This window comes from Crinia signifera, chromosome 8, assembly GCF_055691185.1.
Source record: "Crinia signifera chromosome 8, ASM5569118v1, whole genome shotgun sequence".
NCBI lineage: Eukaryota > Metazoa > Chordata > Amphibia > Anura > Myobatrachidae > Crinia > Crinia signifera.
Genome location: NC_139224.1, coordinates 44,152,517 through 44,166,200, shown reverse-complemented (window position 1 = coordinate 44,166,200; position 13,684 = coordinate 44,152,517). Strand labels below are relative to the sequence as shown.

Sequence of the window (13,684 nt, the reverse complement as noted above, 5' to 3'; positions counted from 1 at the left end):
ATACATCTGCCCCAGTAGTCGGTGGGACTATGTTGATGCACTCCTCTTCCAAACCATGGGTTAGTCGATGGTGCCCCGGTAGCTACAGTACTTTGCTCTCTTGGGAGTCCAGTAAAGCTTCTGGAAATTCAGACATTCAGGGTATGTAGTCAATGGGGGTTATTCTGGTTGATGCGCAGTAGGGCTGTGTTTGCACGGGGACATATGTTTCTGTACTGCACATGTGCATACACAGGGTGTGTGCACCCATGGCGAACAGACTGTTCGCTGGTTGCACGCACCCAGGACAGCAGGCAGGGGGTGAAAAGGGGCGTGGGGCAGCATGTGGCACCATTAGCATATGGGAATGTCCAATGTTTCATGGGTGTTCCCATGAGAACGCTGGACATTATTATGCTAATGAGGCCAAGACAAAGGTATGGGGGATGGGCAGCTGACATCACGGGATGTCGCTGACCATCGAATGATGTGGGCGGATCCCACAAGGCTGCAAATGGATGTTACTGTGTACCATCCATTCGCAGGCCCTGCAAGCTAATCACCCTTATGAATGGATGGCGCCAGCCAACCATTCGCAAGGCGGGGTTTGGTGGACTCACAAGGCTGCAAATTTGCAGCCTTGCAAATCAACCAGAATAACCCCCAATATGTTCTGCATAGGGATACTGTGCATACTCATATGTCAATTCCATTACGTAGGGCAACCGGAAATAACAGAGCCACCAAATCACTTATTGCAATGGTTGTAAAAGAACAGGTCTAACATATTTAAGTCTGTATAGAAAGTTCCCGGAGCTTCACAACGTCTGGGACAAGGTTTTCGTTTTCCTAAACCACACTTATGAAATATATGCTTTGACTATAGATATTTCCCATGCAAAGTCTCCCTGTCTGCAAAATCTGACCCTTGACTATTTTATTTTGCCCCTTGAGCCTGCTTCCCATACAGAGGCATGATCCCCAGGGTATCTGTGCCAGTTACCAGTCTTTGCCTCTGGTGCTATGTTACTGGCGAACTCCAATAAAGAGGTTCTGCAGCAGGCATACTCTATTTCATAAAAACACGATCCACTTATTTTCAACCATTATATAGTCTATGGTGTTAGAGGTTACCTTTTTCAAAGGGTGTGTACTCCACGTCATATGTGCCATCATCGTTATCTTTGATTAGACAATCTGTGGATGCCCCAGATGGATTGGTGATTTTGGACTTGATGTGGTTTCCCCCAGTCCGTGACAGAGATCGAGCGTCCACCGTAAAATTGGTTGTAGCTTCTCTGAAAACACCTGCAAAAGAGCATGGTTCCATAACACATTGATACAATATCGCTCTATCTATTTAAAAGAGAAGCAGAAATAATCTATGTATAGTATAGTTGTTCCAAACCATATTTTAACAAAAGTCAGAAAAATAAACCACTAGGCAGAACCAGATTAATTTAGGAGTGATTATTATTATTCAATGTGCTGTTACATCTGTTCCAAGCATGCTAGCCAGGAGACCACATATTTCATAATCACGGACAGTGTAATGATCAGCATTACTGCCTCACAGCACTGAGGTCATGGGTTCGAATCCCATCAAGGACCTAACTGTGTGGAGTTTGTATAGTCTCTCTGTGCTTGCATGGGTTTACTCTGGGTACTCCGGTTTCCTCCAACATTACAAAAATATACTGGTAGGTTAATTGACTTCCAACAAAATTAACCCAAGAATGAATGTGTGTGCGTGTACATGTGGTAGGGAATATAAATGTCCAACTATTTTTTGTAAAGCGCTGCAGAATATGGGGGGGATGCTCTAACATCCGCGCCCCCTTACCGCTGCCCATCGTCGGCTACCGAAACATAATTATTGCATATGATCTAACATATGCGATAATTATGACAAAAGACAGCTCTTGCGTTAAGAGCTGTCTTTTGCGGTGACCCAGCGATGAGCGGTGGGTCCCGGCGGCTCCCCCCTCCCTCTCTTATCCAGCCTGGATGCTGCTGCTGCAGGGGGGGCTGGGCTCTCCTCCTCCTCCCTGCACCCGGAAGAGGATCACAGTGCAGGGAGGAGGAGGTCACAGGTCCGGGCAGCACAGCTTGGTCGCGTTAGAAGCCCACAGGCTTCTATGGGGCATCGCCAGATATCACCAGCCAATCAGCTCCTGACTGTTCCTTTTTAAACCAAGCCTGTAACTTAACAGTCAGGAGCTGATTGGCCGGTGATAAAGCACCAGGCACTTTATCACTTCTCCTCCCTTATCACTGCTTCATACATCTACCCCTAAATTCCTTTCTCATACCACTCTGTGCATTCATCAACTGCATTTCTGTTAAATTTAAGGTTAAGATGCAGTTGTATTATTTATCAGAGTAAGTGATACATGTAGCCAAGCAGTATGACATTATCTTACCATTGTCTTCTACTCCAGGTCCAAATACTTTGATTTTACTGGTGTCCACCGATGGGTCAATCTTAACCCTGGAAGGAAATTTCGGCACTTGTTCACCTCCATATTTCATAGACAATGTATACATGCCAGCAAACACTGGGTGGTAGGTAACGGCATGAGTTCCATCACTGTTATCCTGGATGTAAACCTCTGCTTTGGAACCAGAATCAGACACTGCTTCCATTGTCAGAACTCCAGGACCCGCTTGTGAACAGTCCACATGAACCAAGCCAGCCTCCCCTACTTTGCCATGCTCTAAGCCGGGACCTTTGGCGATGACTTTTGTAGGATCAAAGGGCATTTCAATGTCGGCTTGGAAGGGGGAACCAGGAATATGAGTCTCTTCAAAAAGGATATTGACAAAGTATTCCCCAGGTGTGGTAGGTAGGTAGGAGACGGAACACGTGCCATCGCCATTGTCGGAACATTCAATTTTGGCTTCACAGGGACCTTCAACAGTTAGGCCCAAACCTCCAGTGCCTGCTCCTTTAGTGTCAATGGTGAATTCTGCAGCCTGCCCAACAAGCCCACCTTTCAGGCCCGGCCCATACGCTTTAACCTAAGGGAGTAAAAACATTCAGGTTTTACAGAAAGTTCTCAAACTAAATCTTTTTCCATTGGCTAAGTCTTCAGTTACTGACTCTAACACACAGCATGAATAGTACTAAGAGCTGCTGAAGGTCAACCTTATGGGGAAAGAAAAACAACCTAAAAATAAATAAGGAAATGGAGGCCATTACACAGGAGTTTGCAGGGCAGCATTTCAGGTTTTGCTGCTAGACATTATTCTGTTCATAACTTTGCCTATATGTGGATTCAATATCTTTTTTTTTCAGATTTGTTGAGACTGTAAGGGCGATACTTGTTAAAAAAATAAAGTAATACTGGGTTTCCAATCTAGCCACTCAAGGCACCCCAACAGTCAGGTTTTAAGAATATCCATGTGTTGTGCACAAATAGTCTAACCCATTGGTTCTTAAACTCAGTCCCCAGGACACCAAACAGTGCATGTTTTCCAGGACATCTGACACAATCCCATGGGAAATAATTCCAACCAATCAGCTCCAGTCAGTTGTGTTTGTAAAAGGAGAGTTAGAAGCCGCTTAGTTGGTACATTATTTCCAAAGCGGAATGCCTTAAGGACCAGTTTGGGAACAACTGCCTTAATGGATCTGAGGATATTATGCATGATCTCCTTTGTCTTTGTGTTCATTGTATTATGGATGCCAAAATGACAGACTAACTAAATGGACAGCCTGCTGTGATAATCGTGATAAGCCACCATTTCATCCCTTCCTAGTAATCCTATCTGAAGTTATGCACTTTGCAAAGCTTTCACTTTTGATGGGCTTATTAACTCCATACATCAAGTGCGCAACTACCATTGGTGCAGGGAGTGCAGCTGCTATGGGGCCCACAGCTGAAAGGGGCCACTTTCCTTGTCAAAATGACATGCTATGTACATTTTACACCATTGGATGGTATATTGGAGCCCATACAAACTTTTGCAAGTAAACATATAAACACTTGGGGTGAAATGTAATAGGATGAGAGATTCAGAAAGAGAGAGATTTGGTAAGAAATCTCGAGGTTTTTTTTTAAAGCGGCAATCATTTACACCGCAAAATCAAACTGGTTTTGCAGTTTAAATGATTTCCGCTTTAAAAAAAAAACCTGGGGCGAAATGTAATAGGGTGCGATTTTTAGACATGTGCGATTTTTGGTCAAAAACGTCCGAAATCGCACATTTTCCGAAAATCGCACATTTAATAGGTTGAAAATCGCGGTAAAAAAAAATCGCACTTTTTACCGCGAAATCGCACTTCTGGAAGTTGCGATTTTTAGTCACATTTCAAATCGCATCCAGATGTTTTCCCATTATAAAGTATACAACTCGCAAATGTAATAGGGTGCAAATTTTGGTAAACGTTACCAAAAATCGCAAAAAAAATAGACCAGGTTCTGACAGGCGAATTTGACAGAACCATGCACAGATCATTGAGATCTGTGCATGGTCCTGTTAATAAAAATGTGTAAAAGTGTTTTTATAAAAAAAAAACGGCGTGGGGTCCCCCCTCCTAAGCATAACCAGCCCCGGGCTCATTGAGCCGGACCTGGTTCCAAAAATACGGGGGGACAAAAAATCTGGGGGTCCCCCGTATTTTGAAACCAGCACCGGGCTCCAACAGCCCACGGTGTCATGCCACAGCCGGGGGACACTTTTTATACAAGGTCCCCCGGCCAAAACATGAGCACCGTGGCTGGTCAGCCTTGGACGGGGTACCTGGAGGAGTGGGGACCCCCCCCAATAAAGGGGTCCCCCCCCCAGGCTTCACCCGTCCAGGGCTGAAGCCCGGGGCTGTCACCGGCGTCCGTGGCCAGTGGACGCCGGCCTGATAGGGTTAAATCGATCATACGTTACATTGCTTTATACCGGAGAACTACAAGTGCCAGCATGCGGGGCATTAATGAGCCCGCTGGGACTTGTAGTCCACCTGTAAAAAGAATGTTTATAAAAAACACACACAGAGAAGTAAAAGTTTATTACACACACACACCTCACTTTTACACCAGCGTTACTTACCATTCCTGGATCCAGCGCTGGTCTGGCTGCTTCACAGCCGGCTCCCCCCGCACTGACAGGCAGCGGGGAGAACCGGCTTTCTCCGTTGCCTCTAACAGCTTCTGTAGCGCTGTTCCAGCGCTACAGAGGCTGAGAGCGCGATTGGCCGATACATCTCCATGGAGACGCATAGCTCAGTCCTGATTGGCTGGGCTATGCGTCTCCATGGAGACGCATAGCTCAGCCAATCGCGCTCTCAGCCTCTGTAGCACTGGGACAGCGCTACAGAAGCTGTTAGAGGCAACGGAGAAAGCCGGTTCTCCCCGCTGCCTGTCAGTGCGGGGGGAGCCGGCTGTGAAGCAGCCAGACCAGCGCTGGATCCAGGAATGGTAAGTAACGCTGGTGTAAAAGTGAGGTGTGTGTGTGTAATAAACTTTTACTTCTCTGTGTGTGTGTTTTTTATAAACATTCTTTTTACAGGTGGACTACAAGTCCCAGCGGGCCCATTAATGCCCCGCATGCTGGCACTTGTAGTTCTCCGGTATAAAGCAATGTAACGTATGATCGATTTAACCCTATCAGGCCGGCGTCCACTGGCCACGGACGCCGGTGACAGCCCCAGGCTTCAGCCCTGGACGGGTGAAGCCTGGGGGGGGGGGCCCCTTTATTGGGGGGGGTCCCCACTCCTCCAGGTACCCCGTCCAAGGCTGACCAGCCACGGTGCTCATGTTTTGGCCGGGGGACTTTGTATAAAAAGTGTCCCCCGGCTGTGGCATGACACCGCGGGCTGTTGGAGCTCGGTGCTGGTTTCAAAATACGGGGGACCCCCAGATTTTTTGTCCCCCGTATTTTTGGAACCAGGACCGGTCCAAGAGTCCGGGGCTGGTTTCAGAAATACGGGGGACCCCTATGCTTTTTGTCCCCCGTATTTTTGGAATCAGGTCCGGCTCAATGAGCCCGGGGCTGGTTATGCTTAGGAGGGGGGACCCCACGCCGTTTTTTTTAAAACTTTTTTTTTTTGCACAAAATCGCATTTCTGAAAATGCGCACATTTTCATGACTAAAAATCGGCCGAAATCGCGGCAAATTGCATTTTTTGCCGCAAATTCACATCTCATCACATATGCGAATTCGCGGCAAAAAATGCGATTTTTAAAGGTGCGATTTGGTGTGATTTTTTTTTAGTCTAAAAAATCGCACCCTATTACATTTCGCCCCTGGAGATTTCTTACCAAATCTCTCACTTTCTGAATCTCTCATCCTATTACATTTCACCCAAAATATTATCTACCAACATATTATATATCCTGCTGCTATTTGGGGTCTTTTTTTCACATTGGTGGACATTTACATTATTACTGTTTTACTGGTATTTACATCTATAACTGAGAACCTACAACAAGATACAGTAGACTGACAAACACTGATATGATTCTGGGTTACCTTTGTAGGATCAGGCGGCAATGTGGCTTCCACTGTGTATGGACTTCCCGGCACTGGGTTCCCATCATAGTTCACCTCCACATCGTACACACCTTCCTCTTTGGGGATATATTTCACAGAGCTGGATTCTTTGCCAGGAACTGGCTCCACTAAGCACGGGACAGATTTCTTGCTGGGACTGGTCATTTTGACATCAAGTTTACCTTGTCCTCCAGCTCCCTTTGTGTCTATGGAGAACTCCTGGTCTTTACCAACTTCAACTCCTGAAAGAAGACGGACAGAGGTTTAATCAGAGACAACAGTGTACCTGCAGGGCGCTCTCATCAGTCAGATCCCCCCAGAGTACACTTTTTTGTAAAAGAAACCCACAAACACTTACTACTATCTAGTCCATTGATCTTGATCTTGCCGAGGTCCAAGGGAGCCGCCACCCCCACTGTAAACGGGCTTTTATGAATAGGGTCCCCTCCATAGTTCACGTCTACTTTGATCTTTCCCTAGAAAATACAGTTTTTATAATGGCTTAGTCCCGGACAAGAGACAATAGAAAATACATTGCATCACAGACAAACAGACACACATTGAAACATCTGTGTATTATTAATGGAAGTGCTAAGAACACAATTAAAAACTAATTCCCGGTAAAGTTAACACTGCACAAGCTAAAAACACTGGCACAAAGTAAACTGCAAAAAAAGGCAATAACCAAATCCTTACTTTCACATGATAAAGATTACAAAATCAATTTGGTTTCTGTCAGGGTGATTCCATTGTTTGTCACACCTTTGCGGGGCTGTGGTATAGTGTCCCGGCAGTCGGGACGGTCAGGATACCGACATCGGTATCCCGACTGCCGGTACTCCAACAGAGGGCCGAGCGCATTGGAGCCCCTTGCAGGCTTGCTGCACTCGCCACAGTTTATATTCTCCCTCTTTAGAGGTTGTGGACCCCCGCGAGCGAGAATAGCCCCTGTAAATTGGGATCCGGACTGTCAAAGATTTAACAGTTGGGATTCTGATGTCGGTGCAATGCCTGTCGGAATCCCAATTGGAGGTCATCCGGCACCCATTTGCAGAAGGGCCCTCTAGGGTAATGGAATGGTAGGGTGCCCATTTTTAGAGGTGTGGCCAGCCACCAGTGATGGTGTGGCTAGAGTCCTCATACCGACATGGCTAACCATTAAAGAAGTGCATGGTTTGTACCTTTTGATAAATATATATAGTAAATACTACTAGAGGCTGCATGATAATATCCATACGAATAACAGCAATGCACTGTAGTACTGTGCAATAGAATATAGCATGCGTATAATGTATAAATTAATTACACAATTTGGATCCTGAGCTATGGAGGAGGCAATGGGCCCTCTTGGCAGTGGGCCCCACCAGGGTTTTCCCCTTTGCCCCTGTAGGCCAGTCCGGCCCTGCTTATAGCAACCAACTCCCAGGGCCGGCGCCACCACTAGACAGCTTTAGGCATTTGCCTGGGGCCGGACACTGGAGGTCGGCATTTGGGAGCAGCTCCTCCCTCCCCCTTGGAGCCAGGTGAGCGGCGCCTGCATCAACCCCGTTCCTCGATCGGGGTCCGACTCGGCGGCGGCCGCATCTCCCTGCCACCTGTGCTTGGCGGCGGCAGCATCACTCCCCCTCCCCCCCGAGACTTGGTGGCGGCTTCTTAGATACTTTAGGAAACTTTTATTGACATGATTCATACACATTTTTCCTTTATATATATATATATATATATATATATATATATATATATATATATAAATATATATACATATATATATATATATATATATACACACACACATATATATATATATATATATATATATATATATATATACATACACACATATATATACATACACACATATATATATATATATATATATATACACACACACACACACACACACACACACACACACATATATATAATGTTTTTTATTAAAATTCCTCATAGCCACAATGTTTCTGGCCGGGCCTAGAGAAGGAGTCATGTTCTTGCTCCGTGCGAGCGCCGTAAGACCAGCCATACATCCTCAGAACGACGTCATCCAGGCCCGAAGACAACAGCAGCCCGCAAACTGCATTTCTTAGAGTTCTCTTACAAATTGCTGGCACACAGACAACATAACAAGCTTGTTTAGTATGGCTTGGCGCGTGTGCTACATGTTCTCTGACTATCTCCATGGCTGCCAATGAGCCTGAGTACACACACTGCTGAAATAGCTCAATTGTAACTCGCCAGATGCATTTTCCAGTCATATTTCTCCGGCTGAAGGTTTTATGTATGAAAAAAAAAAAAATGACAGACACCTATTTAATTGAGCTGTAATTAAGGAGAATTGAGCTGCCATATGATACTTTCTCCACGTCATCGGTTGTTAAAAATAACCAGAGCACTGCTGTGACCAGCACTAAGGACACGGCACGTCTACTGCTGTTATCTGGAATGATAAGACTTTCTTTTCCACATTTGGGGTTAAATCAGGGTAATTGGACACATCGGCATGAAGAGCTTTTGCCACGATAGATGTTCTGTACCATTTGATGTGAATGTTAGAAGCCTGATGGGATCACGGCTGTCAATCCCTGCCTACAGCCATGATCCTGGCCCCATTGAATCCCGCATAACGACAGGCGGGATTCAATGTCCCACCTGCCGATGGGCGCAAAGGGGGCGTGGCCGCAAAAACGGCCGTGGATTGTTGATCTGCGGCCTGGATAATGACAATCCACGGCCGTTATTGGCAGAACGGGACCGACAGCTTCTGAAGTCGGGTCCGTTCTGCCGTGATCCTGCATCAATGCTGTCGTTAATGACCGCATTGAATAGGGAGCCGCCGCTATTTCCCACGTTGGAAATAGCGGTGGCACATTGCATACCCCCCTTAATACCTTTGGACCAATGTTACAAATATTATTCCCATTAATGGGCTAGATTTTAGTGATCATCAACAATTTTGGTTGTGATCACCATCTATCTATCTATCTTAAAAAAATATACATATATACAAGGCTAACTACCACCTAGCCAAAAAAATTTGGTGCCGCCCTGTCCAGTAAAGTTAAGACCCTCCCAACCAGAGCCGGCCCTAGGCATAGACAAACTAGGCAATTGCCTAGGGCATCTGCCATGCCTAGGGGCATTCAAGCCTTCCTAGGGCTGTCTCTGCCTTGACAGCGGGCACTGACAGAGGTATATAGCAGGCTAGAGGGCTCCCCCTAAGCTCTGTCAGCAGTGCACCCTCCCCTGCCTGCTAGTGGTACCTGCGCTTCTTCAGCACGAGAGGGTTTTCAAAAGTGGGTGTGGCCACAGGGGGTCTGAGATTAGGCCACGCCCCAACATTGACTATGGGTCACTACGTGCTATGTGACTTTGGGTCACTATGGGCTATGTAATGTGACTATGGGTCACTACACTATGTCATGTGAATATGGGTCACTGTGCGCTGTGTAATGTGAGTATGGGTCACTACATGCTGTGTAATGTGAATATGGGTCACGTCACAGCCATTTTCCCAGTGATCATTACCGCCGGTCTGCCAGAGCGATGTTGAGGTGAGTAGAATGAAATGGGTGCAGGGTGTACAGTATGTGGGGCCCCCAGGAGACTGTGTGCGCTGCAAACCTTGAACCAGTGCCAGTGGATGGTGGGTGTTGCTGGCTGCTGCTGTGATCTCTTCTGCTGGGTTATGGATGCTGAATCAGAGGTGGAAATAGCGGCAATGCTAAAGGGGACCAGGCCAACTTTTGCCTAGGGCATCATATTGGCTAGGGCCGGCTCTGCTCCCAACCCTGACACTGCCTTCTCCAGAATCCTCAAAAACTGTCTGCTGTAAGGGGGTGGCCCTTTTTGTGAGGGACATTTTTCATTAGCAGCAAGAGGAGGGCTGACACTGCAGACACGTAGATCTGCAGGTCCCGGGAACGATAGACCCAGCAGACCATCGGCTCCCACGCGTACTCAGCGCCTCCCTGCCACCACACGGTCTGCGGGGGCTATTCACCACTAAAGGCCACTCAACAAGCCTAATTACTCCTTTGTAAAGCTCAAAGAGAAAGTAAAAACTGTCACAGCTCAAAGTGAAGGTACATTGCAGAAGCCATCAAATAAGAATTCTGTAATTAAAAATATTTACTTATTCTAAACTGCTTACTATCAAAGTGCACGGTTGCTGCTGCACCAAGGAAATCGCTATGATGTGGGTATCCGGTAGTTATACTGACAAGGATAAAAGAAGATATTTACGAAGTAGATGGAGATAAAATACCATCTCGTACCTGCCATGTAAATGACAGTTAGTAGCAGATTGTCTGGTACTTTATCTCTCTCCATAGCTTAGAACATATCCCCCTCCCACTCTCCAAGGTTTAGTATGTGTGCCTCACAGTCTTTTCCATCAGCATGCATTTAGGGGGTTATGCTGGTTGACTCGGTTTGTTCGCCCGGCATGCGAATGGGCCCCTCTCAGCTCTGCCCCCTGTAGCACCTGCACCCCATGTACCTTTTGTGGCTGTGCCCTGGAATATAGTTTTGCAGGCTTTTTTTGGTTTACAAAATGATCACCATTTTTTAACCCTCTGAGTGACATCTGTGAGAGATGTGAAAAATATCCGCTAAAAATGACGGTGTCTCTCATATTTGATATATAAATTCAAATAAAAAAAATTTGTGTAAAAAAAAAAAAAGTTTTATTTCCTATATAGGGTAAACATTATGATGAATAACAATTTTCACATCTATTTTGACAAATTCACTTGGCACTAAAAGCGGTCACACTTTATAATCACGATGACAAACAAACAAACCAGATGCCAACCACTTTGGGCAGGCAGCCTAGCATTATAAAATGTCCTTTTAAAAATATATGGCCTAATACAGACCTGATCACAAATGTAAACTGTGCAGAGAGAGTAGAGCTGGGTACACACTAATAGATTTAACTGCAGATCCATTTTAGCTAGAAAAGGCATTTTAGCTACAAACTGGCAAAATAACTTGCCCAGCTCCTTCAGAACAATTTCCCTCCAATTAACCAGTAATAAATCTGTCCTATATAGGACAAATTATTGTCTACACAATTCTGGAGGCAGTTTCTGGTTCTGGTGCAGTTAAAGCAGGATAATTATTCCTCTTTCTTATTGATCTGACTAAGAAGCTGGCCTCTTTATTACCCCTGAAATCACATTATACTGTACATACAAGTATTAATGTAGTTAACGGTCTGAGATTAGCAATGTCAGGTTATCAGGCTGAATATCATTGCACCCTTGCTGGATTCAGACAGGCTGAGTGGTTATCAGGCAAAGTGGTCGCCAATGAACCTTCATTGTGAACTTCTTAACCCTTTCAGGTCCAACGTCTCGTCAGGCTCAACAACCCAATGGTGAGCCACTTTATAATAAGAACATTAACATCGTTCAACATTCAGTGTAGACCATTTTTGAAAAAAAAAAATACAATTAATTTAAACAAGACTGTTTGAATTGCAAAAAAAAAAAATTTGGACTGCAAAAGGTTAAGCAGAAATTGAATAATTAGGTCCCATAAAAAAAAAAAAATTGGTTTCATGCCATAGCTTCTGTACTCCCTCTCTACTCTGATGAGCATGTATGCCCAGGAGGTACCTAGTTCCTAGAGAGGACCTCCTCTGGGCCCACAGCAGCAGCTTCCCCTGTAGGTCAGCCCAGTAGGTTATCCACTCTTCCTGTTGTAATCAAAAAGGAAGTTCTTAGAGGGACTGCTGGGCTTACATCACACAAAAAATAGCAGGAAAAATGTGGTATAGGGCGGGATGTATTAATATACATCGCCGCCCTTCGCCTGCCAGCCGCCGCGATGCTGCCGCATATGTACTAACATATGCGGTTAGCATCGGGTTGCGGTGACGGAGACCCCCGCGATACCTGTAATGTGGTGTGCGGGGGTCTCCGCCACATCCCGGCGGCTGTCAGTGTCCCCCTGCGTCTCCTCCTCCCCCCTGTGACACCTGCTGGGGGAGGAGGCGATCGATGGAGGACGGGAGGGGGAGGGGGAGGGGGGTTGCGCGGGCGGCGATAGAAGCCCATAGGCTTCTATAGGGCATCCTAGGGTACCCAGAGGGTGGCAATACCCTGCCAGGTGGAGCGGACGGCTAATGGTACATAGGAAAATGCGGTAAAACCCCCGTTTTTTTACGAATTTTCCCTTTAGTACATCCCGCCCTTAGTCAGACCGTTTGGTGTGTTTTACAGTTCCACATATTGGGGACACCAACAGATGCTGCAATATCTTGAAGTGAAGTATGGTTAGACAGCAGTAGCATAATAGACACACCCTTTATCTCAGAGAACAGTTATGCTGGGTACACACAAGATTATATGTCATCCGATGTGGCAGATCAGAGTGACATATGGGCACATAGTCTAGTGTGTACCCGCTATGTAACGGATGATGTGAGCTCCTGGGCATTGTCCGCTAGCTCCTCCATCAGCCCTACATGCAGGGCCATCAGAAGACTTTGCTAGCGAGGACATGCAGCTGAATGTAGTATAGCCGGCCCTGCCGGAATCAGCAAGTGTGCATGAACTCGCTGATACTGACTCAGACACCTGGTCCGATGCCGCCCTGGGTACTCATCGGCTTTACACACAAACCAAGAGCTTGCTTGAAATATCCTCTCCATTGTTGTAAATGTTTTCCATCAACCCAAATTACAGTCCTATAGGAGCTGTCATTAATTAACATGTTCTGCTTTGTTTATCTTTGCTGGCTTGTGGATCTTTTGCATATACAGTAATTATGGAACATTCCCATATTAAAAATATATATTTATTTTCTGTTCTATATTTCCCTAGAAAATATTCCGTTTGATGGAATTGGACCAAAGTCACATACACCACTGGGAATACTCAACGGCAGTGGCGGAACTCCCGGAGTCAATGGAGTCATCTGCCGCCGGGCGCCAGCCTTAAAGGGGGCACTGGCTCCATTGCCTCCTGGGAGTCCGGCCAGAGATTCCACAGCCCCTGTGAGGAAAAGTGCCCCACTCAATAGGTATGATGGTGGGTTGAACTGAAGTCGGAGACGCGGCCGTCAGGCAGTGTTACACTGAGCTAGCCCCAGCGCTAGAATAAGAATTTCAGGGGGTGGGGCGGCTACAGCGGCGGGGAGTGTGTGACAGCCGGAGTACTAATTAGACAATTGGAAGTTTCCAATTAGTTCAATTAGCATATAATAATTC

The 13,684-nt window shown here is 46.1% G+C and overlaps 1 protein-coding gene across 4 annotated transcripts in view; it reads right to left on the bottom strand.

Annotated features, from left to right (window-relative positions):
- FLNB (filamin B) overlaps positions 1 to 13,684 on the bottom strand; it is a 223,960-nt gene that overhangs the window by 59,808 nt on the left and 150,468 nt on the right. For all 4 annotated transcript variants that reach the window (XM_083156251.1, XM_083156253.1, XM_083156252.1 and 1 more), the window contains exons 19-22: positions 6,827 to 6,944; positions 6,448 to 6,710; positions 2,403 to 3,000; positions 1,114 to 1,287 (exon numbers count right to left, since the gene is read on the bottom strand). In XM_083156251.1, the coding sequence (XP_083012377.1) occupies positions 1,114 to 1,287; positions 2,403 to 3,000; positions 6,448 to 6,710; positions 6,827 to 6,944 (1,153 nt within the window). The remainder of the gene's footprint in view (positions 1 to 1,113; positions 1,288 to 2,402; positions 3,001 to 6,447; positions 6,711 to 6,826; positions 6,945 to 13,684) is intronic.